Raw genomic sequence first — 27,459 nt, 5'->3', positions numbered from 1 at the left:
TTGAATATCATGTACAGGCATAAATGCGACTTGTCATTGAACTGACGTATAATATATAACTATCAGATACCGATGAGCCATCCACGCCGCTCTACATGCAGTCCACCATCTTCATGCACCATTGCCCTGCATAGAACTCACAAGTGTATATATACTATCTAATCATCCTCTGCACGTCACCTCTTCTGCGTCCTCAATAAAAAAAAACATATATATATATATCTCTCCTCAAACAAGTACAGAAAACGAATATTCACAAAACCAAGGATTAGGAAGCGGAGACATCAGATATATAGGCAAGAATACCCCCGAACTTAGGGGAAAAAAAAGAAAGAAAATGGACCCGACATGAACGAGGAGAAGAGGGACAGAAATACAAATCGGGTGAAGGCTACACAGATCCTGATTGGGATAGAATAGCTCGAGGATAGGGAAAATCGATGGCCAGCATCCAATACATATATATGTATGAAAATTTGTGAGAAAGAACGGCAGGATGTACTTACACATCGCCCCAAGCTCCAATGCCGGCTGGAGCTGGTGCGATGGCACTTCCGCTGTCCACACTTCCTCCGATATCCCAGTAGTTCCGGCTCGAGCCAGTCATAGTTCGACGGCTCGAAATAGCCGATATCTTTGCGCTCTGGCTGGCACAGCTGGAACTCGGGCGGCGGAGATGTTGGCGCAATACTGGAGATTGAACCCCGGTTGGGCCCGATGGATTTGCGGAATACTGGGATTGCCGGCGAATCTGTGCTTGCGAACGTGAGTGCGCTCGAGCAACAAGAGGATGGTGTTGGCGGATGATTGCTGCACGACGAGAAGCATCTGGTGAGCCTCTGCGTGCGGTATGAGTATCGGTGTTAGTAGGTCGGCGACCAAAGCGGTTACGGAGATAGTGGAAAACCATCATAACATCAAGTTCCCGTTCCCAGTACTCCTTCTCTTGCTGGAGGCGGGCCGATTCCGACAATGGTGCAGCCGTAGAGCTGCTGGACACCCGATTTGAAATGTCCTCGTCTTCGATGCCCCACTGAGCTGCATGTTCCCGGTTGGGGTCACGCAGAGTAGGCACGAACTGCGGTGATAATATGGAATCACCGGTGCTTGTGGCATCATCCAAGGAGACGGCAGGCCCTGCTGATGTAGATAAATTCTTTGCCTCTTCAGGCAAGCTACTTAGAGGAATCCCAGCGTACTGGTTGGGGATTTCATTGGCTAGGTTGAGATACGTGGTGAAAGCACCCGGATGTTCACAGAGTTGGTGAACAAGGATGCCAAGCTCACGCGCAATCCGTTGAAGGAGCTTTGACTGCCACTGATCCTGGCCGTCAGGAATCGACTCCAACTCCCGGTTCAATATCTCTTCGATTTGTTGTCGCTGATCTGGCTCTTCTGGCTTATCCTGTTCATCTGTATCGGGCAATGCCTCTCCAAATATGACAGAAAGCAATGAGTCGTCAATTCCGATCAGATCACGAATGACCTTTCGCGTAATACGTTGCCAGAACGGTTCATCTCCATCCCCTGCTGGTGGCGTAGAAGCGGAGGGTGGATTATCATCGAGTATTGGGGGAACATCATCAACTGGAGCGCCTAGTACATCGGGCAGAGAGAGCGCTTCCACATTTGACGCATTGAGACCGCGATTGCGCCGTTTGCGCGTTGCTTTCTCGATTTCATGTAATAGAGCACGGCTCTGATCCATTCTCCATTTCTCAATACGCTGCCATCTTTCACGGTCCGCATCGAGTTGCTCCTCATCCTCCATCAAGTCTAGATGTGGCTGTACACTAGGGTGTCGCCGTTGTCCGATGTCAACCCTCCGGTTTGGGTTGTATTGCTCATGCTGCCAGAGCTGATTCTGTACAGGCTGACTGGACGCAAGAAAGCTTCCCAATCCGTCATGTGCCGGGAGTAAGCCTTGGGGTTCTTGGGCCCATCGAGAGGATGGCTCCTGGGGTGGAGACGGTGCCCGGAAGGCATGCAGCCCATCATCGAGACTGTCTAGCTCGGTTCCATCTTCGTCCAACGGTTCGTCGAGCGAACCCTCTGCCTCACTTTCGTGGCCGAGCCCAGATCTTGTGTGTGTATCGAGGGAGCCAAAGTCGCTGAGACGGGAGGCTCCTGCCGTGCGTGGGGTGCGTTCAGTAGAGGTCGTGTGAGTCCGGGCGGTGGTGAATGGCTGGGATGGAGAGAAGAGCACCCATTCGGTTGACTCGTTCACGGGGAGCTGTGAGAAGGATTGAGGAAGATCAAGAGTGGGAGGTTGAGAAGCCGAGTAGGAAGGGCGACGGCGAGAAACTTGAGGGGGCAGACGAAAAGCCATAGGTTTGGTGTTGTTGTAAGAGTAGTATCCAGTCCAGATAAGATGGAGGTTATCGATCGCGGTGGATCTCGTCGCGTGCTTTGAGGTGGAGTAGGAAGATAGGAGAGGGATAACCTCTATATAAATGGCAAAGCAACAAAAGGAAATCAAGTAGAATCAACTTGATGTAGGAAGGAAAAGGAGGAAAACCAGACGAAACAGAGGGGCAGAGGAGGAGGAGCAGTGCTGGTCAGGCTGAGCGATAAGCAGTGACCAGATCGCCCTAAAAATCAATAGACGCAGTTGGGGGGGGGGGGACGTGTAAGAAAAAAGAAAAGAAAAGGGGGATTCAAGATTATAATAACAATAGAAGAAGAAGAAGAAGAAGATGAAGATGAAGAAGTGATGATGATGATGGTGCGTGTTTTGAGGATGATGCAAGACTCAAGTCACCTGTTCGTCTATACTGACGGATTTTAGATTTAGATTTAGCTTCAAGTATAGTTGAATAAAGAGAATTCTACAGAGTACAAGATCAAAGAAGGAAGCATCTTTCGACTTTATCTAACATCCTGAATTACTGCCTACGTATAGTGTATGTACGGATGGTGTGGTGAGATCACGCCAGATGAAGACCTGTACAGTACAGTCCCCATCGAAAACAATAACACGAGATGTAGGTTGGGCATCATTATATCTGACGCAATTTGGATGTTGTCCCTCTTTGGCTAAAAAAAAAAGGACCATTGGATCTCTTCCTGCTTGATCCGCAGTCATTTATATGAACTGAATTTGGCATACAGATAAAGGTAGGTTCTAATACTCTATTCTACTTCGACCATTACAATCCAAACAACTCCTTCTCCAACCCTCCCAAATTCAAATCTCGCTAATGAGAATACCATAAAGAAAAGAAAATGTACGGGAAAGCGCGGTCCGACGAGAGAGATCTATTCCCCCGCCAAAGCCTGCCCTACCCAATCCATCTGCACTGCACTCACCCCGCGTGCATAACTGCGGTTTGTAAAGACAAACTCATTGTACATAATCGCCTCGACTTTCTTGCCAAACAAGACACTCGACGGGTGAATTGCCACGGTCTGGTTCCCTACAACAGTGCGATAGCTGCCGTCGGGGACGAGCCGGGCGGTGTTGGTGGAGAACCCATGCAGGAAACTTTTCAGAATCAGAACCGGCGATGGTTCTCTAATCATAGAGGAACCCGCAGAGTCCCGAGACTCGTGGGGATTGGGAAGTAGTTTAGCTTGTCGACATTGGGCTGTCAGTTGCTTGCGGACATCCTATTAAAAAGAGAAGAAAAACAGTTAGCAATGATAGATGGATTGACGGAGAAGAAAAAAAAAAAAAAAAGGTTCTTATCAACTTACCATGACAGATTGCATCGCCCGATGTGACACCAAGTGTCTCTCGGCCCATGCCTTCCGATCACTGTTCTCTGCTGCGTACGCCCGCACAGTCGCCAACATCGTAAGATGATCTCCCTCTCTCCGGTATAGATCTTGCCGAGCTTTCTCAGCCTCTTCCTTCTTCTCCTCGGAATTCGTATTCAGGAAAATGTTCTCGACGCTCAGGCAGGAGATCACATCAATCACATCTAGTAGGCAATCTGGGCCGTGTTCCGATGCCGCGAGAAGAACGCGGCCGAGGGTGGGAGTGAGGGGAAGTTTTGCAATTTGCCGTCCAGTGGCACTGATTTTGCCGGTTTCCTCAAGAGCGTCAATGCTAAGCAGTTGAAGGAGGGCCTTCTCCAAGGCCTCCCGTGGGGGTCGCGTCAAGAACGGGAACTCCATGACATTATCGACCCCGCGCGCCTTCATATTGAGCAGGGCTTGACTCAAGTCACACCGCAGGATTTCCGGAGTATTCACCTCGTCCAGAGAGAGGTAATCTTTTTCAGTGTATAGTCGGAAACATTGCCCTGGGGCTTCACGACCCGCGCGACCTTTGCGCTGAATGGCCGCCGATTTGGAGATGGGTTTGACCAGCAGTGAATCGAGACCCAGACGGGTACGGAACTGTTTGATCTTTGCCTTGCCGCAATCCACAACAAATCTCACCCCAGATACGGTAACGGAGGTCTCAGCAATGTTCGTCGCTAAGATGATTTTGCGAGTTCGCGGCGGGGCGGGAACGAATACTCGCTGCTGCGCTACTTGGGGGAGAGCTGCGAAGAGTGGAAGGACTTGGATCTTTGGCAGTGCTGGGTCCATTCCGATCGCGTATTCGTTGACTAGATGCTCCAGGGCTTCGACAGTCTCCTGCCCGGTCAGGAAAACCAAAATATCACCGGGGATAGGTTCTTTGTAGTGTATCTGGAAGATAACTTTCAAGGCCGCATCGACAAAGTCATGCACCGGCTCTGGAGAGTATATTGTCTTGACGGGAAATTGTCGACCCTTAATATGGCATACAGAGATTCCGTCAAGACCATTCTCTGAGTCTGCGTCTGCATCTGCGTCTGCGGTTCCTTTCAAATGACGACCCTGGAATCCCTCTGCAAAGAACCCCTGTAGGCTCTCCATATCAGCCGTAGCACTCATGACTACAGCTTTGAGAGGCACCCCGCCTCTGCCTTCTTTCTCCCCGGAGACTAGATTCCTCAAAAACCCCATCACTAGATCAACATTCACACCACGCTCGTGCACTTCATCAACCACGATTGCGCTATACTTTGTAAGCCACGGATCATGTAGCATTTCCTGAAGAAGCATTCCCTCCGTCAAGAACTTGATCTGCGTGCTCGGGGAGGTAGAGGTATCGAATCGAACCGAATAGCCAACTTTGCTCGCAGGAGAAGAAGACCCAAGAGGGGTCCCCATTTCCTCCGCAACACGCCTAGCCAGGGAAATAGCTGCCACCCTCCTAGGTTGAGTAATGGCAATACAGCCACCCACGGTAATCTCCTTTTCAGCGCCATCCCCCTGGACAATCTTGGCCTTGGTTGGCCGACACCACTGCTCATTGACCAGAAATTGAGGGATCTGGGTACTCTTTCCACTACCCGTTTCACCAATCAACAGCATCACATCGTTTTTGCGCAGGTGTCCTCGTATCTCGTCACCGGAGGGGAAGATGGGGAGGTTTTTGCGGAGCTCGTACAAAGCCTGGGCTCTCTTCTTCAACGAGAGGAAGTTCTGGTTTCCATCCTTGAATTGTCTCGATTTATCTTTTCGGTGTTTGTCGTACGGCTTTCTGGAGACGCTATTCTCGTCTGTCGAGTTGTCGTTCGTTCGAGGATGAGCGGGGTGCGATAATGGGCTTGCGCCGTCCGTTAGCGAGGAGCGAGACTGCAGAGATCCGCCTGTCACCACATCGCGTTTTCGTTTCTTGTTCCTCTTATCAATGTTTTCAATGTTTTCATTAAGATGGCTCTTCCTCTTCACGGGTCCTGAATCCTGGCCCTTTGTGTTCTTAGGGGCCTTGTGCTGGCTGGGGACGGGGACCTCGTCTTCATCATTGAAGACGGTACGGACCCTTTCGGGCATGGCAAGTTAGAAGAACTGTAGTCGCAGTAACCCAGTGGATTCAGTGGAATGATATTTGGGATCGATTGATCAATGTAGTATTCTCTGTTGGGCGTTGTTATTCCTTTCTTAGGGATTTGTCTCTGGGTTTTTGACTTGGGGACCTGAACCGCGAAATTTTTCGAGCGGAGAGAGATCTTATCGATAAGCCGATTGGCATTATTTGGGGATCTTTATACAAACATAGGTACTTTACACATGTGGGATTTAACTGGATTTCTGAATTGTAAAACTGTGATGATATGAGGTAGATTCATTTATAAGAAGTCTTTTTGGACTTCTTTATTATCACCACTCTCTACATATAATAAAACTACCTAGGTAGTCATTGCATTTGTCCACAGACAACAGTCGCACCTTTCCTCGATCTATACCGGAATGAAGCTGTGCGTACGTGACAGCCTGAATCCTGGCCATATAAAATTGGGCAGAACAATCTATATAATAAGAGATTGTTTTTGGTTTTTTTTTTCCTTTCGTTGCAAGTCGTTATTTCATACCCCAACCCCGGACACGTCGGAACACGAACGCGCGGTCGTTCTTGAGCCCAAACTCTGCCCAGTCGTCGGTGAGTTTATCATAACTCCAGTAACCTTTCCAAACCATCTTTGTATTTCGCGACGGGTTGGGAAGGGATGGATTAGTGTTGTTGGCGCGAATATTTGTTGACCGAAGGGAAAGGTGCAAAACATAGATGTACTTTGGCCCTCCCACTCCCTCGGTTTCAATCACAAGGTCTCGAGGGTCTGGAGACGCGGCAGCTTTGTCCTTGGTAGGGAATGAATAATAATCGGATATACTCTCAATCTGCTCGGATTCGTCCGCGGAATCGGAAGCAGTCTCGGGTTTGGCCAGACGCCAGCGGCCCCATTGGGCACGCTTCAGTGCACCCATAACAACATGGGGGATTGGGTCTGGAGCTCCGCTGACCGAAGCTCCTACATCTGAGAGATTTCGTTGATGTTGTTTATGAGATGTTGCCCGTGCTGTTTTCACGTTTTCCTTATTGATATGCGGAACTACGTCAACTGGCTCCTCTGTGGTCAGTAGGTAAATGACTGTTCCATCGGGGTAAAATCGGATATATCGATAATATGTCACTATATGAATGGGGCTATTCCATGAAGTATTCTGGAATCCTGATGTTGCACCTGGACGGGTATAGTTGACTGTGCTGATGTATATTCCAGTAAAGCGAACCCGGGGAAATGTCTGAAACACCTCGCTCCAAGAGGATAGAGTTTCCGGAATCTGAACAGGGGTGGTAGTTGGAAATGGAGTGTATCGGAGGGCCAAGGTATATTCCGGGAGACCGTGAATGTCGCAAGCGAACGAATACTGCATCGCTTTAAATCCAAATTCTGCCCCCTGACAGAGGCGTTTCCATATGTGCTGCTCGTGCGAGAAATGATATGCAAACCGCTTACAAACCAGGCTCATCCGGCAGAATGATGCAGGGTCCATCAAGGCTACATGTTTTAGGATTTCAACGATGACCTCTGAGGGAACGTGCGCGATCGGGCATGGAGGAGGGGGCGTGCCCTCAACGAGTGGCTCCGCCTGTAAAATAGGAAGATTTGAAAACGAAGCAATGAGCTCGGCGGTGGGTAACGATATGGCCTCATCTGAAGAGATAGCACTGGCGGGGTCCTTGGGAGCAGCATTCTGTGGCGCTTTTTTCCAAGCACTAGCAAAATGCTTATTCCTGTACTCTTTGTCGACAGCGGCGTCTAACTATAAGCAGGAAAGGTACGAGTTAGTAACTTGTACATATATTTATATACGGTTCAGCTGCCTGCTGAAGCCATACCCGATATGCCTTGCGATAATGCTGCAAACTGTCTCCCAGGTTTCCCTCTGCTTCCTTCTCAACAGCTCTTTCAAAGTGCTCCAGGGCCGACTTGGGCTCCGCTCGAGGCGCTGGTGAATGAAAGGCGTCTTCATCGTCAGGTTTTGAAAGGGCCAGGTGACCAAGCTCTTGGACTATGGCATCCTGAGTTTGCGGCGCCGTGACTTCGTCATCTTCCTCGTTGCGCCCAAAAGCTTCATGCAGAGTGGGGGGAAACTGTCGGTGGTGAGCCGCAGAAAGTTTAGAAGATTTGGCCTGTGATGGTTCGGAACGGCCAGGCTTTGACTTGCGCGCGACTTCCTCACGCCACTGGCGTCGGAACGACTGTAGCTCAGCGTTGTCCTCCATAATCACGTAGAGTGGTGATGCACAGTCGGACACACGGGGTCGGTCCTCTGATACGCGGGCTGGGTTAGCGGGGAGAGAAGAGAGAAGGCAGACTTCCAAAGACAGAATCTGCAACGACGACGGAATGAACTAGGCTGATGAAGCCATTACTCTGCTAAATCCTCGACAGCACGATCGATAGTAATACAGAATAACGTGGCAGTCCTGGTGGTGGTTGTAGTTGATTTGGTGCTTATCTCCGGGACTGGGTCCGACCGCCACCGATCGCCGAGCCGGAACGTTCTTTTTTTCGGGACGTGAGCATCACCACTTTCGATCTTGCAACCGCTACCCCTCTCAGTCCTACTTGACCCGGGGTAATACCCTCGAGACAATAGTGATTGTCGGTAGATGAATAGAGCCACTCAGTGCTCCCTCGATACTGCCTCTGTCGAATGAATGTCCGCTTCCAGGACTGACGGTACTTTTCAGGACCGATATCGCTCAGACGATTTCACCGGCGTTGGATCTGAAGGGCATTCGGCAGAGACATGGCCCTGGGCTGGAGAAGATACAATCATGGCTGGTACTTCGGGAACAGGAATGGCTTCTGCGCCGGTCGCCAGTGGAAAGAACGATGATCCCTCACTCACCCAGCGGATGGTTTCTGCGACCTGTGGAAGCGTTTTGACAGCTCTTCTAGGTAGGTTGATGAACTTTGCGTTGATTTCCGAAAACTACTATCAGTTGTATATATTCGCAGCTATGTACTAACTGCTTCATCTAGTGACTCCGCTCGATGTCGTTCGGGTTCGGTTACAAGCCCAGTCCACCACTAAAAATTCTTCCCCGTTCACCTCGCACACCACACATACCTTGAAAAACGCCCCTCCAAACCTCGGAGTAACCGCTTGTTGCAGGGAAGTATTTTGGGTTGGCCAGAACACACAAATATGCATGGTTGGACCCGGTGCCGGTGCTCTAGGCGCTACCTCGCAGACGGTGGCGGATTGTGCAGTGGAGGAGACCCGACGGCGCACATTTACGTCTACCTTTGATGGTATGCGGAAAATTGCCCGGAATGAAGGTATCTTGACACTTTGGCGTGGACTGAGCCCGACCCTGATGATGGGGATTCCCGGAAATGTCATCTATTTTGCGGGGTACGACTGGCTACGCACCGACGATAGAAGTCCGATCCGGCGCATGGTCCCCGACGCATATGTTCCTTTTATCGCGGGAGCTGCTGCAAGAATTACCGCAGCTACGGCTATCAGTCCCATTGAAATGTTCCGAACACGTTTACAAGCTACCCCGGGCACTGGTGCGGGGCATTTTAAGGCCACTCTGCAGGGTCTGCATCAGATGACCCAAGCTGCAGGCTACGGTTCGCTATGGCGAGGATTGACTCTTACTATGTGGCGTGATGTGCCATTTTCCGGTCTTTATTGGTGGGGATATGAAGAGGTTAAGAAGTACCTTCATGAAGCACGCCAGAAAGCTCACGAATACCCTCTACCACATGCTCTGTCGGCTGTGACTCATTGGGAATCTCATGAGACGGTAGATCATACATTTACAGATAGCTTCATTGCAGGTGCAGCCTCTGGCTCGCTGGCAGCCTTTGTGACTACCCCCTTCGATGTCGGCAAGACGCGGCAACAGGTATACCGCCACGCGGGTGACGACTTACAGAACTCGGCTGCTCGCAACCTTCCACGAGGACCTCTTCACCCAGAGCAGCTGTCTTTGCCCAAATTTTTGATGCATATTTTCCGCGAAGAAGGCGCAGCAGGCCTTTTCCGGGGATGGGTTGCACGGTGCTTGAAGGTGGCCCCTGCTTGTGCTATCATGATCTCAACCTACGAAGTGGGGAAGAAACTCGCCCGCGACGTTAATGAGAGACGCCAAGCAGCAGATGACGCAAGTTCCGATACTCTCTGAGTTGCAGAAACCAACCCCCCTTTCGACCTAATTCGATTGGCTTGATGATTTGAATATCAAGCCGGATCCCTTCTACATCTCATTTTACTCGAATCACCATATACCACCTTCTGTACAATCTCGAACGATCTCTACTCTTGATTACTAATTTTCTTTCACTGTTGAAGTTCTATGATTCACGCATGCAGTCAACCTGCAAGTTTGCCTGTTGCATCACAGGCTGCTATTTGATGATCTCGCATTGGATTTCAAGGTTATAGAGTACTCTGATTACCCTGGCATGGCATAGCATGGTGGTGGGAAAGACAGGAGCACAGAGGTTTATCTTTGCTGCAAAAGCATTGCATCAGCGCATCATGTAATTGTGTATATATACTGTGTGTATTCTATCATCCTTTGAGACAATCCTCCCTCTCCCAATAGTATTATTAAAGGAAGACAAAATAAAAAAAAAAATTCAAAATAAAGACAGCAATACCAACTAGTGATAGCAATGGATCGATCTCTCTTCAGCCTTACCCAACCACCTCGATCATGCAAGTCTCCGGATATGAGGTGGCTGGCGTCCTAGTGACTCGTACTGCAGGCTCTAGTCTATCCACGCCGCGCGGGGCCATCTTTAGTTCGCAATGGTCCCGTTTGTCATACCTTAGTGATTCTAGAGGCTGTCAGGTCACTTGGGATTTTCCCGCGCGTGAGGCTCAATGTGAACCTCGAAGCAGAGGCTGAATCCAGCCTTCACTCAGGTCATTTGTGTCACCTGCCCTCCACCTGAGTCAATAACTCGTCAGATGAGATCCTTCAAGATCCCCCAGCTATTGCCGCGAGATTCCTTTTGAACTCAGGTAGTTTCTATGCAGTTCATGGTGAGGATGCGATATTCTAGTCCTAGTGTCCCTCTAATGGAGCTGCTGTAAACATGGCGCTCGACAACGACAGCACTATGGCACCCGTTACCAACGTGGAGTAAGTACTGTGAGATACACTGTGATCCAACTACTTCTGAGAGCATATTGTCTGAGAACCTGTCTAGTATTGTCGCCATCCCCGCCATAGGTGCGGACCCGGAAAAAGCATGGATCGGTGATAATGGAAATGCACCTTGGTTGACGACAGACCTGCCTAAACTCATTCCTAACGCTCGCATCTTGCTGTTAGACCATGGCGAGCTGGATGCGAATGACGATTTAGACTCTTTGGCTACGAAGTTGCTGAACAAGCTCCAGCAAAAGAGAAACTTGACGGTAGGTGCCTACAGTTCCATATGCTTTCCGAATCAGTTAATAATGATTATATTTTGGATTCTTTCCAGAGCCCTAGACGTCCCATGTTCTTCATATGCCATAGCACCGGTGGCCTCGTAGCTACAGCGGCTCTTTCTAAAGCAAGTGAATCTCCTTCGCCTCTTGACTCTATTCTCTCAAGCTGCTATGGAATCGCCTTTCTGGCGACGCCGCACTGGGGCTCGAGCTACCTATCCGCGCCCGAGTTTACAAAGAGTATACGCCATCTTCTTCGTCTTAAACGTCATATACCGCATAAACTACGTGGAGAATTTAAGCCGCGACATGAAAAGCTTCAACGACTTGCGGGTCAGTTCCGGGCCATTTCAGCGGATATGAAAATCTGGACTTTCTTGGAGACTATTGATTCGGTATTCACCATAACAGATTCCGAGAATGGAAGCACGGTTGACATGCATGTGCCAATTACATCGATCCGGTCAGGTCTTCTAGGCTTTGAGCATGAGAGTGAGATTCCGTTGGCGACAGACCACATTGGGACTGCAACTTTCAAAGGCCAAGAGACTACGGCCAGGGTCAATTTCATCAAGGAGCTCCAGACTTCCGTGGCAATGGCGTTGGAATTATCAATAATGACGGACATCCCTTTGCAGGTAGAGCAGGAAGCTATGGTGCAAATCAACGGGTTTTTCGAAGACACAGCCAGAGGGGTTAGCGACGAGACGCCTTTGAAATTGTGGTCTACTAAAACGCCGCTTCAAGAGTTTCTATCAAGAGGGCCTGCGGAATGCCTTGAGGAGAGACTTAAAAAGTCAAGCAGAATTCAATCCAGCTCGTATGAAGACTCCTCGGTCAGCAGCTTTGATAGCCGGCCGACAACTGCCCAAGCCGAGCCATCGCAGGATGGTGCTGTTGGACCTCGGGAACCTGAAGTTATCCCGCTCGAGGTTGTCTCATCAAGACCCTCAGTCAGAAGAAGTCGAAGTTTTATGGTTCGGTCGTCTTCTCCTAGAGTCCACGTTACAGAGCCTCCCGTCGATGGCTATTTTGATATTCACTCAGAAAGTTCGGTCTCAGACACACGCGGACAAGATGTTACTTACGACGACGAAGAAACTTCTCCTGCAAACCATGAACAGGACGAAGAAAATGAGATGTCTGCTGATAATATGGGCGTGATTAGTCCGAGCCAAAGGAACTTATTGTTAGTCTCTTACCCTACATACCTCTTGATGTTCAAATCTGACTTGAAACCCAATTTCAGAACCAGTCTCTCCTCTAAATACCGAGAGTTTCTCAATGTTCCCACGAGAGAGCGGATATCTGAGGAGCGATCCGAGACGCCGCGAACTACCCCGAGATTTGATCGGCCAGAACCAGGGAGCGAGAAGCTGCTTTGGATCCACGTCCCCTATACACATACTGACTGGGTACCTCCAGTTCTGTCCAAATCCTGTCGGGGCCAGCAGAAGCAGAACCTGTGAGTCTTGTCTGCTATCGCCTTTTGCAAGATGAAAGTACTGACGCCTTCATTCCTCCCAAAGTTTTAGGAAACTTATCAACGACGAAAACTGGTACTCCAATCTTATTACAGCTCGACATTTGGAACCCCATGCCCGTTATGTCCGCCCGGCATGTATCCATTTCAAACTTGATTCCCCACCGATTAAAGCTGGGGAACCCCATGACCCTCAGCTAGCACTTTATGTGAGCTTACTGAATGTTTTGCAAGACAAGCTATACACTGACCTCCTTCTTTTTTCTCCGTATAGATGCCTTATGTACGTTGCATTGCGCTACTGTTATCCCAGAGATAGATGTTTTTATACTAATGCCTTCCAGCTTCATTGGGATACTTACTGGAATCTCCTCCAGCGACGTAAAGTTATTGAAGAACGGTTAAGGCAAGGAAGATCCAGGCCAGTCCCGGACCATATTTCGAGGTCGAGTTTAGAATCGAAATTGATTTGGAAATTTTTGGGGAGTGAGCCTCCGATCCATATACGGAGGACCTTGGATCAGTTTGGATACCCTAATCTGCGATCTACTGTCGCACGAGACGATGATCAAATGCTATGGAAGCGCACGAGGAAAGCCGTCAATCTCAATGACGAGTTTGGAACCTCTCCATCTGCACCAGACAAGCCTGAGTCTCAGACCTCCTTTGTCGATGGAAAAGTGCTCATGGTAGATCAGCTTTGGCTTTGGATTGTCGACCAGAAAACCGTTGTCACCTTTTTCCCAAAGCAGGAGCCAACAACAGTTGAAGGCAAGTTTTACGAGCAGACGAACTTACACAACAGCATTTACAATGAACTCAACGGAGATCTTGCACGGCGTTTCGAGACTGCAGGCGACCTTGCTGCACTGATAGTATTGCACGCTGTAACTGTTCTTTTTGATAGAACCTTGCACAGTGACCTACAAATCCTTCGCATCTTCGAGGAATCCATTAGTATTTTAGTAAGATACTTTAGATACTTTCATATCCAGATGAGCTTTCAAGCTAACACTACCAGACGGAATTGACAACCAAATCATTCAAAATGTTCCGGAATCGAGGATTCGTTACCAGACCCGCCGAATACAACAAAACCCCAGATGGGAGAATCATGACTGCTACTGAGCGCGACGAAAGAGACCGTCAAGTTGCTCTTCAGAATCGTAATGATCTCTCGTCTCTCCTGGAACTAAGGGATATAGTGGACGAACTCGGGACCATTCTGAAGCTTCTAGAGCAGCAAACTACAACCATCAAGACGATGGCCAATTACTTCGAGTACAGGGGCTATGGCAAGCGGTTCATCCATGCGGCTCTCATGAGACTCGACGAATATCATATCCATATCACAGAAATGAGAGGAAATGCCATTGCAGCCCAAAAAGCAGTATGCCCAATCACACTACCCGCTCATCATCAACAACCTAGCAGAATACGTTCGATTCGACTGACACATGCCCATGCACAGGTGGAAAACCTCCTCGATCTGAAACAGAAACAAGCCAACGTCGATGAGGCAAGACTGGCTCGATGGGAGGCAGAGGTAACGCAAAGCCAATCACGAGCCGTGATGGTCTTCACCATCTTCACTATCATGCAAGTCCACATCGACGAGAACTAGGTACTCTACTACCTAGTACCCAGGCTAACAAACAGTCTGCCTCGTTAGATTCTTGCCACTTTCCTTCTTCACCTCATTATTCGGCATCAACGCCCGGGAATGGAGCGGCACTCCGCAAAACCCAACCCTAGGTACAATGCTCGCAATCGCAGGTAAGAAACAAATGCACACACACACACTATGCGCCATTTTATAATTCACCCCCTGGACCATTTACAAGAAAAAAAAAAAAAAAAAAAAAAAAAACCTAACGTTTACCCTCTCCCCAAACCAAAAAAAAAGGTCCAACATCCGTCGCCACAATCGTCTTCGCCCTCCTCATAGGTTTCAGCGAACACCTCCGCGACATCCTCTTCAAAACCCAAATCGTCCTCTTCGGCCTTTGCAAAGATCTAATCCTCTTCCCGCTGGCCCGCACATTGCCCTGGAAGAAATGGGGATCGAGATCCAAATCGTCCAAGAAGACGACGTCCCTGGCCGCGTCTGCGAAAAGCTCGCCCATGCGCGATCGGGTTGGCCGGTACTTGGCTTCGTGGCGGAACCAGAAGGGCATGGAGGAAGAAGATTTCTGGAAGAGGGACAGTGATCAGTCGACTATGCCGTTGCCGTCGGTTTTGGTTTCGGAAGTCCATGGGCATGGGCCTGGGAACACGTCGGTGGATAAGATGCCGAATGGGAATAGTTCGGCATACTGCTAGGTACATAACTAACTAGTCACCGGGGGACATCGCTGTGATTGATGCAGCTGCCTAGATTTCTATCTTCCCCCTACCGACATAGGATATTTACATGATATTTTGACCTACTGTGCCTTGTTTCGGTTCTACATGGGACTAAGGGTGAAAAGATAATCTAAATAAATTTGAACTACGGCAAAAAATTCCCCGGAGCTAGATGATACACGATATAATACACAGAACTTCCCCCGATTTTTATGCCCAAAAGGGTAGAGTGGAGATGATATATGAAGCAAACCCAAACCAACGGAGTGCGCAAAAGGTATAGGAGGATTCTGAAGTCGGGGAGGATGAGTTATAAAAAGACATGTAACACATTAAAGACGTAAGGAAATAATACAGAAATGGAAAAGGGTTGAAAAATGAGGATCAAAATATGCCCACAGTATGCAAAGACACGCTCGAAGGGAAACCTTTAGAAAAAAAGGGACGGTTAGGGGTACATCAGACACGTAGCGCAGTTTAGAACATGCCGCCACCCATGCCGCCCATACCACCCATGCCGCCCATGCCACCAGCAGGGGCAGCGGGGCCCTTCTCCTCGGGAGCGTCAACAATGGCAACCTCGGTGGTACCGAGGAGGGAGGAGACGCCGGAGGCATCAACCAGAGCGGTGCGGACGACCTTGAGAGGATCGACAATACCAGCGGCGATCATGTCAACATACTCGCCCTTGGAGGAGTCGAAGCCACGGTTGAAGTCCTTGGAGAAATCATCGGTGAGCTTGCCAACGATGACGCTACCCTCAAGGCCAGCGTTCTCAACGATAGTGCGAGCAGGGCGGGTGATAGCGCTCTTAACAATGCTGACACCGAGCTGCTGGTCGAAGTTGGCGGGCTTGACGTTCTCCAGGCCGTTGGCGGAGGCCTTGAGGAGAGCGGTACCACCACCAGGGAGAATACCCTCCTCAACGGCAGCACGGGTGGCATTGAGGGCATCGACAACGCGGTCCTTCTTCTCACCGACCTCAACCTCGGAAGCACCACCGACCTTGATAACAGCAACACCGCCAGAAAGCTTAGCAAGACGCTCCTGGAGCTTCTCCTTCTCGTACTCAGAGGTAGTGGGGTCAGCCATAACACCACGGATCTGCTCGCAGCGCTGAGCAATGGAGTCCTTGCTACCCTCGCCGTTCAGGATGATGGTGTCCTCCTTGGTGATGGTAATAGCACCAGTAGAGCCGAGCATGTCGGGGGTGAGCTTCTCAAGCTTGATGTCAAGCTCATCAGTGAAGACGGTACCGTTGGTGAGGACAGCAAGGTCACCTAGGATGCTCTTGCGGTTGTCACCAAAGCCAGGAGCCTTAACAGCGGCAACCTGGAGCTGGCCACGGAGCTTGTTCAGGATGCAGACGGCGAGAGCCTCACCCTCGATGTCCTCAGCAATGATGACCAGAGGGCGGCGGAGAGTGGTAGAGGCCTCAAGGGCAGGGATAATATCCTGGACAGCAGAGATCTTTTTCTCGGAGAGGAGGATGAGAGGCTTCTCGAACTCGACCTTCTGGGACTTGGGGTCGGTGATGAAGTAAGGAGAGGTGTAGCCACGGTCGAAACGCATACCCTCGGTAATCTCAAGCTCGTCCTCCAGGGTCTTGCCCTCCTTCACGGTGATAACGCCCTCCTTGCCAACGCGCTCCATGGCGGTGGAGATGAGCTTACCAACGTGGGTATCACCGTTGGCAGAGATGGTAGCGACCTGGGCAATCTCCTCACCGGTGGTGATGTCACGCTTGTTCTGCTGGAGGTAGTCAACGACGGCATCAACGGCAGCCTGGATACCACGGCGCAGGTCCATGGGGTTGCATCCAGCAGCAACGTTCTTGACAGTCTCGGAGAAGATAGCGCGGGCGAGGACGGTAGCGGTGGTGGTACCATCACCAGCGAGTTCGTTGGTCTTGGAAGCGACGTCCTGGAGGAGACGAGCACCGAGGTTTTCGAATTTATCCTGGAGCTGGATAGCCTTGGCAACAGTCACACCATCTAAAACAGTCAGTAATGAAATTTATAGGGCCTCGCTGCTGATGGGGATAAGGTTGTTTTGAAAAAAAAAAAAGACAAATTAAACATAACATACCCTTGGTGATCTTGGGGGAGCCGTAGGGAGACTCGATCAGGACATTGCGGCCCTTAGGACCAAGGGTAGAAGTAACAGCCTTGGCAAGAGTGTCAACACCCTTCAGGAGCTGAGCGCGAGCCTCAACACCGAATTTCAGTTCCTAAAAGGCATCAGCAGGGGGTTCAAGAGAGGAGCTTCGGGAGCTGCGGAAGGCGAATCCAAAGCGGTATTGCATCAATCAACAGGGACCATTGAGATTGGGCCTACCTTGTGAGCAAATCGCTGCTGCTGGAGGTTAAGGCCAGTGGGCTTGTAGAGAGCGCGCTTGGAGGCAGAGAGGACAGAAGTCCTAGAAGAAAGAGCTCGCTGCATCTTGAGTGAAGGGAGGAAGAAAGAATTAAGAAATAGGTAATGAAGAAAGAGTCAGGGATGGATGAAACAAGACTGCCCGAACAGAACTCCCAGAGTAAGAACGGATGCAGGAGGAATAGGATGAGAAGGGAGGAAGCAACGAGAAGGACAGCAGAGGAAGAGATGAAGCTAAAGTCTCGAAAATTTTCCAGGCCTTTCTCGATCTCCGGATTTCTTGGCGGCAGAAGCTCCTAGAAGGTCACGTGAGCGTCGCCCGGGTATTTCTCGGGTGTCGGAAGGCCTCATCCGTTAATTGACGGAGTTGTTTATGTCGCTCATGAACTTCTTCAATTGCTTAGAGTATCTTTTAGTATGATACGGGCTAATTACAGGAATTGCATTCTGCTGTGGCAGCGAGAGATGACTAGTTTCCCAAGATTTCCTCGAACAACACAGTTTCATGCATATAGCCGCCAGCAACCGACCCCTGAAAAACAAGCAGAGCGATCTGAAAGCCATCCTATCGTGTACGAAGCGTCAGAAATCCCAAGGTATATGGGTCATAGATGGCATTAGGAGGGAAATGATCAATTGGAGGCGAGAAAGGCAGTAAAAGCTCACTCAGCACAGCTGCCTGGAACATCAAGTCGTCGTAGGATACACTCCAAGCGGGTAACTTTCTCCTGGTGACTGTATAGTGTCGGCATACATATCCTCGTAGGTCTCGCTAGGAAAGTGAGAGAAGTCGAAAGCTCCTCCAAAGAAATCCGTTGACAAATCCATTTGGTTCATACAAACAGATTCTTGTATAGGGTCTGCAGACGTGAGACCAAAAGGCACGCTGTCGCACAAATTGCCTAGTTGATCCTTGCTAGGATCCGGGAAAGGAATATAATTGCCACTGGTCTCATGGCTAGCAGTGAGATTAGACACTCCCATGGCATTCTGTCTAAACGAAAGGCCACCATCGGTCGGGGCGTATTGGCAAGGCAACTGGTTGGTAAGTGTTTCGTAGATGTTCGCTTCTTTAGCCTCTGTCTTTCTAGTGATTTGGGGGACCTCATCGCATGTCCTAACCAGAGGTTTCCTATACTTGAGCACAATGACGTTGCTTTTCTGTCCCTCTGGGCTTGCTGAACGAGAGGATGCTGTCCCCTGTGTCTTATGAGTCGGGAAGTCGAGAAATTCGAGGAACTTGGCCCCAGGGACCAGCAATTCTTCGATACTCTCATCGCTCTCGTCTGAATCGTACTCCGGTTCCAGTCCCGCAGCCTCTATATCTTGATATTCTATCTTTCTTCTCTTCAAAGAGGAATCATATCTTGCTGGGGTGCGATGTTCCTGCCACTCTTCGTCGGAAGCACTCGCGTTGTCAACCAGCCTCTTCGGAGTTGTATGTTTTTTGACTCTGGCTGCCACTACCTCTGAGAATTTGCCCGATCCTCCAGTAGACCCTCTCTTGAGAGGCGGAGGAACGTCTTTACCTGCTGCAGCTCGACGAGTGCGAAGCTTAGCTAGGTGCTGTACAATCGCGCCCTCAGTCACGTTGTTCCCCATCGTCTTTGCCACATTACTCCATGGTATTTTGACCGATTGGGTGTTACAAACGGATTGAATTGTAAGAAGAAGTAATTCGTCCAGGTTCTCTATTTTTAGCCGCAGTAGGGAAATGTTAGACAGTTACACTAGAAAGAATGGCGACGTGGGGTAAATACCATCCCAGCGTACAAGAGTACGCTTCTTCGGCCGATTAGAAGGCATCTTTCCCATTGCAAGGTCAGAGTAAACTAAATATGATTTAAAGATATCGGATAAAAGGGATCTGAGTAAAGATAGATAGTTAGGCTAGGTGAGGGTGGGTGAGAGATGAGTGGGAATTCCAAAGGCTCTAGTCACAAGAAATGAGAGTAGAGCAGACAACTGAGGTGTCGCCAACCGATGAGTGAAGGCTTCTAGCAGTGTATCTATAGCTCGATAGTAATAAAAAGCTGAGATCAAGACCTTCCAGGAAGCTGATACAAATTAATGGTGAGTTCAAATGGGTGCCCTCATGAAGCAACTCACTTCCGAGTATCTGCCCGTCGGTTTTGAGGGTATTTATAGCTAGAGCAGCTCAGCAACACAGCTTTAAAACAGCCTCAAACCAACCTAGCAAACCTATCGCAGAAAAATAGTCCACGGAAACAAAGTGAGAGAAAGAAGTGATGCCATTCCTCTTACAATACTGACGTTTAAGACCTTATCTAGTCTAGGGTTTCTCTCTCTCTGTCTCTGCTCGGGTTTGGTCTCGCTCATTAACTCTAAAGCAGGAGCTGGACTACTGATCAGTAGATATTTATATATACAACGAAAGCCGCTACTGTGTAAATCTCATGTTGTTTATCCGCTTGTTGGCAAGTAAACCTGTTGGCCAAGTGCTCACCTGGAGTATATAATTTAGTTAACCGATGTATTTCTTTCTCCACAGTTTCCTCGCCGATATTCGGTTAGACAATCCTGTGTCTATATCTACCACCACAATTAGATATAAAACTTAAAAGAGCCCCGCATACCAACCTCATATTTACCTTTATAATCCCGGAAACTCCAATAAATGCAAGATACCTCGTTCCCTCTGTGCTCTGCCTTGGTGTAAATCTTTCCTACCAAAGAACTTACCTGATCGGGGTTAGCCCCCTTTGTGGCCGGAGGTCACGTGTGTCACATGACCCGAACTTCCCGATCCTCCGAAGTTGACGGTTTGCACGGCATCACATCTTGTCCTGTTCCTCTTCTGAATTGAACCCTCTCATCCTCCTCCCACCTTCAAGATGGTTTTCGCGTGGAAATCCGCTGGTCTCACGTATGCAATCTGCCGCTCCCCCTTTTTGGTACTCCTTTGAGGGCCCCCGCTGACGATGTCCGACTTTTCTAGCTACAACCGCTACTTGGCCGTCGCCGCTCGCGCGGTCCGCCGATCTCTCAAGGATGGCCCTCGCCTCGCAGCTGAGCGCCGTGGACAGATGGACTTGCGTTTCGCTAAGTGGGAGGTCCGTTTTGACACATAACCCCCTCCCGTGGTTGGGCTTGAATGAGAAAAGGAGATGTGACTGACCAGTTCGGAAACAGAACGGCAAGCAGGGTGATCTCAAGAACCTTGCCGACGTGAACAACCAAGCGATTGCCGCCCATGCCGAATCGAAATAAACGTCTTTCCGGAATTGTGAATGCGATGATCTGAATTGTATTCTAGACAATGTTGGGGGGACATGGTGAAAGTCTGATGCAGGAAAGGACTGGATCTCTGTAGCAATATTGGCCCGTTGATCAGGTATAAATAGAAAGGATTGTTTTCCTCCTGCCATCTCGTGTTCTTGAATAGTGTAAATCTCCTTCTTCATAAGTTATATTTGCTTGAATGGTAAGACATGGAATCCTAAATCGAGAGGCTGTCGGCTTGGCTGCGGATTCTGCTTGTTGTCTTCCCCCGAGTTTTGCCCTGTTCGTCCGACTCAACTCTCCTTGCTCCCCGCCCTCCCCTCACCCACCTTCTTTTCCATGATCACTAACTACCCACCGCTTCTCCCTGTACTTGGTAAATCTGGCAGCTGGCTGCAGATTATCACCTTTTCCTTCTGTTACCGAATAACCAGGCCCAAATTCCAACGATGCGAGCCGTTTCGCAACCTGTCGTCCCACGCGACATCACCGAGAAATTCACCCAAGCTGCGTCAAGTAAGACCATCTCCTGGGCCTAGTTTCCTTCCTACGGCGCCTACTGCAATTTTTCTGAATTTTCTTTAAGCTGATATATTCCTTTTTCTTTAAACTAGAACTGAGGACTGGACAACTTGTCAAGGATGAATACTTTACACTTTTCGAGGCAGTGGGGGCGCTGGAGGTGGGTTGCTGATGGCTCGTTTCTCGAAGACATCTATGATAGGCACGGTCGATGGGCTAATCATTTTTTTTTTCCATCGCAATATGTAGATCATGGATTCGAAAATGGACAGCGGATACCTGAGCCCCGACGAAAATAATGCACAAGGTTTCGAAGACGATTACGACGTCATGCGCGATTTGACTTTGGAGGAAGTGGTGGGCATTATGGATGAGTTACTATGTCATGAGGTGTGTGATAATTTCTGATATCTCGTACTCCAAGAGCTGTCCTGACATATGGCAGATGGCGTGGCATATGGGACACCCTCTTTCGCAGACCCTCTTCACCTCAATATATCTCGACAGGCTACTATGGCCTGTGCCGCAGGATCTCGAAGATGCGAATTTTGGGCGCGGAAAGGCGGTTGAGAACAATCAAGAACTTGGATGGGTACATATAGTTTTGCGCGCATACTGTCTTGGCCTGGTTAAATGTTGTGATTTTGTCCACAGCCGAGTGGCAGCTGAATACTACTATGAGGTTCGTTGCTCTGGTCTAACTGCATGCTGCTGCGATCTACTAACATTCTTTCTTGCTTCAAATGATCAGGAGGAGGACTTTGTCACCCAGTTATACAACCGCTCGCTGCTATCAAAATTCGATTATGAATTATTTTGCAATCTTTTGGATAGAGCGTGCGCATGGATTGACGAACAAAGCATCGTCGATGAGAAAATGAAGAGTGCGATCAAGGTTCGGTTGGAATTTAGGCATAAGTTCCTCCTGGGATTACAACACGGTGCCGCTGCTGTACAAACAAGATCGACGGACAACTTTAAGTCCTGCTTGTCCATGCTAGGCACTTTGCAAGAGTCAACCGGGTTGGGCCAGCCTGTTGCCGAGTCTTTTAGCGTGAAGATGCAGCGAAGGCTGGCTAGTTCTGTTCCTCCTCGACCGATGGTAAACATTAGTATCGAAGATGCGCTGGCGCATCTCAAACGACTGTGTCAGGACGGAGTCGATATACAGGAGATTTTCAACTATCGAGGACCGTGTAATTTCAAGGTAGAGCTTATTGTCCTCCGGTTGTGGCTTTTGTGATCTTTTCATTTTGTCTGACTCCTCAGGTGGCCATTTGGACCCTTCTCTCCCGAAAACCTCAACCCTCTGTTTATATTCGATCCCTTCTGCAGGCCATCATCTTCGACAGGTCCAGTATCGCTGGGACTGTGCCAATCAAGCAGTTTCTGTACGATGAGCTAGCAGAGGTTGTCCTTCCCTCGAGTGTGCTACTCGAAGCTAGTGTCGATGAAACCGAAATGCCTTCAAACCCTCGTTTCCAAATTGCTAGGCAGATGGATGGCTTTGTGAAAAGATTTTCCCAGGTTCGTGTTTCGCGACCCATAGGTTATTTCCTGGGGGCTAAAACTTGACCAGCCATTTGTGGATACAATTCGAAGCGCGTGCCTGAATCGCTGTCGGATCCGTCGGAACGTCTGCCATACGATTGTTGATTGGGACAATCTGCAGATAGAGGTATGTTTCTTTTATGTGGATCCTTACTAGACTGAGAACTAATCGTGTGGCAGGCCGAAGATCTTGATGAACAGCTCCGCACCCTGAGTGATGAACCTCCACTCCTGCTTCAAAATGGGGATGCTACATATTCGTATCCGCTTAGCAGCTGGGCATACCATGAAAAACTCCTCCAATTCCGCCTCATTCTCCAGCTGGGATTTGAACTCTCTATATACGCCCCTGAGGAACTAGCGGGGATGTACTGGTACCTGTCCCACATCTGCTCGACTCACCTCGGTCATATTGATCGAATCCGCACCTTTATGGTTGCTGCTGCCAAGCGGAACCTGGCTTCTTCGCCTGGGACAAAGCGGCTGGCAGTTGAGCGTCAGGCGGCTTTCCAGCGATCACATTATCTTCTTGAACGGCTTACGACGCAGATCGTGGCCATTGACGCGTTTGCGATCTCTTTGCACGCACTCTACGTGGTACTTGCTCGACACAATCGGGTGCCCACCGCCTCGTCGGCCCAAGCATACTCGAACGATCGATTACGGTACGAGCTCCGAATGAAACCGTTCCTCCCGATTACCTTACCTGAACTGGTTCCCTACGATGAATATCGTCGTGAAGCCAGGTTGGAAGGGGATGGCGATGATGTTGTTATGGAACGCGCTACAAAGGCCATTGCTGAAGCACGAAAGGCTTGGGAAGCTACCCTTGCGAATGGGGCGTTTCTCCAGGATTCCAGGGGCGAGGCGGTTCATGCCCCGGCTCTGGAAGAAGACTGGACACGGGATGTCAAGGATACGATGCGAGCATGTATTGGGGCCAGCATTGCGATCGAGAGTGTGAACAAGGCGTTGCAGGGGTCCACGACGACGATGGCAAATGTTCAAGTGAATATTCCGGAAACAGGATCGAAGTCTCGTTGGCACGATTGGTGGGTAGTGCCACAGGTTTTGCAAGGTCCATCGTAAACCTCTCTGAGAAGAAGAAGAAGAAGAAGAAGAAGCAGAAGGTAGTTTTACAGTGAATGATACCATGTATATACAGATTAGAGATTCTTAACCACGGAACCACCACCACCTCTATATAATCATTTCACTGGGAATCCTTCTTGAATTAGAAAATAATGAATAACCTTCTGTCATACCCAGGATCTACACCACGCCATCTCGGGAGGAGGAGTTCTTCGTTACTTAGTGGACTAATTTTCTTTCCCCAGCTTCAAGTCCCAATCAATCGTTAGTCAGTCAGTCGCTGCTAATTTCTCTCCTCTTCTGTCTTTTACTGGCGTCAACGCAACATTGGATCTTTTTATTCTCATTATTATCCATTCCATTATCCATCTACTGCTCCCAATAAAGATTCGCCTATGATACCTCGTTGATTTGCAAAATTTCTCCTCTAGGTTACCTAGGTACTTTTCTTTCCCCCCTCATCCTCATCTCAACTGGTCCACAACCTCGACCGCCGACGATCCTATCCTCCTCCACTTTGATCACTCACTGTACAGAGTACACTATCATCCATCATCGCGCTCGTTTTAGATTTCTGCTAAAAATTGCTTCTGCCCCAGTTCTTTATTTAGTGGGTTTTTTTTTTGAGCCGCTGCTCTGTCCAGTCTTCCCGCATGCTTGGTTGGCCTTTTCTACGCAATCTGGCTCTTCTCCCTCTGACCGCACCAGCAGCCGTGGTCGCGCGCACCTTCCCTCCTCCCTCCTCCCTCCTCCCTCCTCCCCCATTCCCCTCCCGCTGCTGGACCCTGGGAAGGTTTTAGGTTCTAGGTTCTAGGTCCTAAGCTCTTGAGTTGCGATGCCCGTATACCCCATCCGTCGCAGACCGCGCGAGTGTAAAACATGCCTCCAGTGTCGTGCAAGTAAGGTCCGTTGCGATCGCAATGTGCCCTGCAGCAACTGCGTCAAACGCGGCTTTGATTGCACCTACGGTCGTCCTCCTCCGTCCGCCCCAAAACCACCGTCTGTCGTGTCCGAGACCTTTGTTTCTCCAGCTCCCCAAGCGACGCTGACCCCTGTCCCACCACCAAATACCTCCCCGGCTTACTCTACGAATAATCACGATGTAGCCTACGGCGGTAATTCCGCGCTCGAGGACCCCAACTCCGACACTGTCTCGGTATCTCACTTCGAGTGGGAGGAGATCAATTCTAAAATGCGGGATATGGAGAAAATAATATCCAGCTTGAAGGCTCTGTTCCAGGCGCATTCAGCAGCTCCGCCACGGAAGCTTACTGATCCTCGGCCAGATGTCTCGCCAGGTGACCAGGGCCAGTCGCCGTCGGTGCAAAGCAGTGTTTACGGGCCAACCACCTTGCAAACAGGGTCGGTTCATATTGGATCTCGGTCTGCGCTGGTTGATATTTTGGATAAATCGGATGGATTGGCAGATACCGCGCAGGTGTTGCCAAAAGATGACTTGCTTACCGAGCTGGCCTTGGGAAATGAGTCGGCTGCTTACCCGTTTGTTGATCTCTGGTCGTCGGACCCGTATACCTTTAATATCGGAGGTGTTTGTGACGTTTTGCCGGACGATACCCAGTGTTTGAAGCTCCTGAGTTTTTATAAAGATATCGGCAATGTGCTGTATCCGGTGCTCCCAGACATGAATCAGCTGGAGACGAACATGAGGCGGTTGCTGGAAGGCCGGAAGCAGGCTGGAGGGGTCTATCGACCGGATCCGAATGGCTTGGTGAAACCGTTCGGCATGAGTATCGCTTTTTTGAGCTTGTGCTTTGCCGTCCTGGCGTCGGGGAGCCAACTTTCCGATCTGTCGGGAATCGAACGGGAAATGACCTCCTGGGTTTATGGTTGGTGGTCTCTGGCTGCAAATCGCCATGGGACGTCCCTCGGGCTGACACCTTTTGTAGTTTCTTGCTCGTATCAGTGTTTGCGGATGCTGAATTATGTTTCGCAGCCCACGGTGGAGGTCATTCAGATTCTCTTGATCATCAGCAGTGTTCTGTCGTACAATATGAACGCTGGCGCGTCTTATACCTTGCTGGGTGAGCGCACGCACGATCCTCTGTTGATAGACACGGCTAACGGCATGCTTTTCCTTTCCCAGGGATGACGGAGCGGATGTGCATGGTTCTTGGACTTCATGTTGAGACACCAGGCTATCCACCTGTGTTCCAGGAAGCTCGGAGGAGAGTCTGGTGCGTGATCAACTGTGCTCCGTGACGGCAGGGAAATCATACTGATGCAGCGGCACAGGTGGGCTATGGCCTTTCAGAACAGCCACTTTTCCTTAGCGTATGATCGGCCCTCAATCACCATGATCAGCCAACCCGAGATTCCCTATGATCCCAAGTCCATGCCGGGTCATCGATCGTATTTCGAGACGCTCTCTCGCATCATTTTGATCGTGCTTGAGATGCTCCGCGAACTGATGATGTCGCACCACTCCCACCTTCGACCTCATGAGATCCGCGACCATATCCATCGAATCGAGCGCGTCATTGCCGAGGCCGCGCCGCACCTGCGATCCAAGGAACGTTGCCATACCATGGCGGATAATATCCAGCGGGCCGAGTTACGGTTACACTCGTCATACTATATCTCCGTGATGTGCCGGGTCTCGCTGGATCCCGAGGCATCCTTGGATAAGCCGCAGCGCGCGATCATCCGCCATGACTGTCTCACCAACCTGATCGGCACGATCGAGGCGTTTATTGAACTGCACGACATTAGCCCGTACGCGTCCCGTACGTGGATTAGTGCGCAGCGGACGATCGCGTCCACGTTTCTTTTAATTGCCAACACGAACGACCAGCTGCGCCCGAAGACCTGGGATCTGGTGCAGCGCCTGGAGAAGGTGCTGGTAGATCACGTGAACTCCGACAAAGACGCCAACTTCAACAGCCGGACCGAGTCGGCCAAACATCTCTCGTCGTCGCTGCAGGCGCTGCGTGAAGTGAGTGCGGCATTGCGCGCAAACAAGGGACCGGCCCCCGCCGCGAACCCGACGAAACACGATCCTCTTACGCCGGGGATATCTCCCGCGACCACGTTGCCGTCCCCGCTTCTCCCCAACCTCCTGGCCTCGATGGCGCCGTACACGGAAGCATATGGCATCCCTTTAGAGGACGAACATCTGGGCAATATTCTGAACCAGGTGTCGGATGTCATGCTGTTCCCGAGTTTGAACATAGGCAATCCATGATTTGATGACCTGGAGCCCAGGTCATGAATGAATGAAATAAAACAAAAGAGGGTCATCCCAAGTAGTGTAGATTAAACTGAGCCATTCCGTGCAGGGGAGATAGATCCATCTCTTTATAAGGATAGCAGTGACCCCCGTTGGAAACTCCAAGGGAAGTCAAAGTAGTGCCGCCCGAGCGACATCCGGTTCGGCCGAGTGAGCCTGCAAAGTTGCCTGACCTTTATATACACACTCAATACACACTTCTCCCCTCTTCCATCCTCACAGCAAGGTATGCTCCGATCTCGCCGTGAGAATGAGTTGCGTGGCCTCTTCCTCTCCTCTTCCATCCTCATGGCGAGATACTGCGGAATGTTTCGGGGGCGGATTTTCTACCAGGGTGCTGAGCGCAAGAAAGCAAGTTTAGTTGATG

At 49.9% G+C, this 27,459-nt stretch overlaps 10 protein-coding genes across 10 annotated transcripts; 5 read left to right on the top strand and 5 right to left on the bottom strand.

The window, feature by feature from the left end:
- Positions 1-423: 423 nt before the first annotated feature.
- Positions 424-2,329, bottom strand: P175DRAFT_0483632 (uncharacterized protein; the record flags this gene model as incomplete). The annotated part of the gene is made up of 1 exon (XM_040895544.1): positions 424-2,329. One exon carries the CDS (start codon positions 2,327-2,329, stop codon positions 503-505), a length of 1,827 nt encoding a protein of 608 aa, XP_040749914.1. The 3' UTR covers positions 424-502.
- A 680-nt stretch (positions 2,330-3,009) lies between these two features.
- Positions 3,010-5,970, bottom strand: P175DRAFT_0503319 (putative ATP-dependent RNA helicase (Hrh1)). Its single transcript, XM_040897606.1, has 2 exons — positions 3,697-5,970; positions 3,010-3,609 (listed from the first exon to the last, which is right to left on the bottom strand). Exons 1-2 carry the CDS (start codon positions 5,812-5,814, stop codon positions 3,259-3,261), a joined length of 2,469 nt encoding a protein of 822 aa, XP_040749913.1. The 5' UTR covers positions 5,815-5,970; the 3' UTR covers positions 3,010-3,258.
- Positions 5,971-6,342: 372 nt separating this feature from the next.
- P175DRAFT_0442199 (putative F-box protein (Pof7)) lies at positions 6,343-8,050 on the bottom strand (the record flags this gene model as incomplete). The annotated part of the gene is made up of 2 exons (XM_040894111.1): positions 6,343-7,587; positions 7,664-8,050. The coding sequence occupies 2 exons, from the start codon at positions 8,048-8,050 to the stop codon at positions 6,343-6,345; spliced, it is 1,632 nt and encodes a 543-aa protein (XP_040749912.1).
- Positions 8,051-8,488: 438 nt separating this feature from the next.
- Positions 8,489-10,420, top strand: P175DRAFT_0483622 (putative mitochondrial carrier protein; the record flags this gene model as incomplete). Its single annotated transcript, XM_040895543.1, has 2 exons — positions 8,489-8,732; positions 8,817-10,420. The coding sequence occupies 2 exons, from the start codon at positions 8,489-8,491 to the stop codon at positions 9,971-9,973; spliced, it is 1,401 nt and encodes a 466-aa protein (XP_040749911.1). The 3' UTR covers positions 9,974-10,420.
- Positions 10,421-10,652: 232 nt separating this feature from the next.
- P175DRAFT_0559340 (uncharacterized protein) lies at positions 10,653-15,216 on the top strand. Its single transcript, XM_040900911.1, has 11 exons — positions 10,653-10,939; positions 11,007-11,217; positions 11,286-12,421; positions 12,482-12,697; positions 12,762-12,924; positions 12,990-12,998; positions 13,060-13,680; positions 13,737-14,105; positions 14,187-14,314; positions 14,388-14,491; positions 14,622-15,216. The coding sequence occupies exons 1-11, from the start codon at positions 10,893-10,895 to the stop codon at positions 15,035-15,037; spliced, it is 3,420 nt and encodes a 1,139-aa protein (XP_040749910.1). The 5' UTR covers positions 10,653-10,892; the 3' UTR covers positions 15,038-15,216.
- Positions 15,168-17,635, bottom strand: hsp60 (chaperone ATPase HSP60). Its single transcript, XM_040897605.1, has 3 exons — positions 17,399-17,635; positions 17,150-17,291; positions 15,168-17,055 (listed from the first exon to the last, which is right to left on the bottom strand). The coding sequence occupies exons 1-3, from the start codon at positions 17,501-17,503 to the stop codon at positions 15,539-15,541; spliced, it is 1,764 nt and encodes a 587-aa protein (XP_040749909.1). The 5' UTR covers positions 17,504-17,635; the 3' UTR covers positions 15,168-15,538.
- A 367-nt stretch (positions 17,636-18,002) lies between these two features.
- P175DRAFT_0559337 (uncharacterized protein) lies at positions 18,003-19,461 on the bottom strand (the record flags this gene model as incomplete). Its single annotated transcript, XM_040900910.1, has 3 exons — positions 19,198-19,461; positions 18,192-19,128; positions 18,003-18,165 (listed from the first exon to the last, which is right to left on the bottom strand). The coding sequence occupies exons 1-3, from the start codon at positions 19,250-19,252 to the stop codon at positions 18,003-18,005; spliced, it is 1,155 nt and encodes a 384-aa protein (XP_040749908.1). The 5' UTR covers positions 19,253-19,461.
- Positions 19,462-20,119: 658 nt separating this feature from the next.
- On the top strand, positions 20,120-20,834 carry P175DRAFT_0559336 (ATP synthase subunit epsilon family protein). Its single transcript, XM_040900909.1, has 3 exons — positions 20,120-20,324; positions 20,397-20,511; positions 20,591-20,834. Exons 1-3 carry the CDS (start codon positions 20,293-20,295, stop codon positions 20,666-20,668), a joined length of 225 nt encoding a protein of 74 aa, XP_040749907.1. The 5' UTR covers positions 20,120-20,292; the 3' UTR covers positions 20,669-20,834.
- Positions 20,835-20,984: 150 nt separating this feature from the next.
- On the top strand, positions 20,985-23,987 carry P175DRAFT_0503313 (N-alpha-acetyltransferase 35, NatC auxiliary subunit). The gene is made up of 8 exons (XM_040897604.1): positions 20,985-21,196; positions 21,295-21,362; positions 21,452-21,592; positions 21,648-21,884; positions 21,954-22,409; positions 22,472-22,729; positions 22,782-22,880; positions 22,934-23,987. The coding sequence occupies exons 1-8, from the start codon at positions 21,130-21,132 to the stop codon at positions 23,840-23,842; spliced, it is 2,235 nt and encodes a 744-aa protein (XP_040749906.1). The 5' UTR covers positions 20,985-21,129; the 3' UTR covers positions 23,843-23,987.
- Positions 23,988-24,680: 693 nt separating this feature from the next.
- P175DRAFT_0443156 (uncharacterized protein) lies at positions 24,681-27,047 on the top strand (the record flags this gene model as incomplete). The annotated part of the gene is made up of 4 exons (XM_040894163.1): positions 24,681-25,692; positions 25,753-25,887; positions 25,950-26,040; positions 26,099-27,047. The coding sequence occupies 4 exons, from the start codon at positions 24,681-24,683 to the stop codon at positions 27,045-27,047; spliced, it is 2,187 nt and encodes a 728-aa protein (XP_040749905.1).
- Between the last annotated feature and the right edge of the window lie 412 nt (positions 27,048-27,459).

This window comes from Aspergillus ochraceoroseus (assembly GCF_002846915.1).
Source record: "Aspergillus ochraceoroseus IBT 24754 chromosome Unknown P175scaffold_7, whole genome shotgun sequence".
NCBI lineage: Eukaryota > Fungi > Ascomycota > Eurotiomycetes > Eurotiales > Aspergillaceae > Aspergillus > Aspergillus ochraceoroseus.
This window is presented reverse-complemented; position numbering and strand designations above follow the sequence as displayed.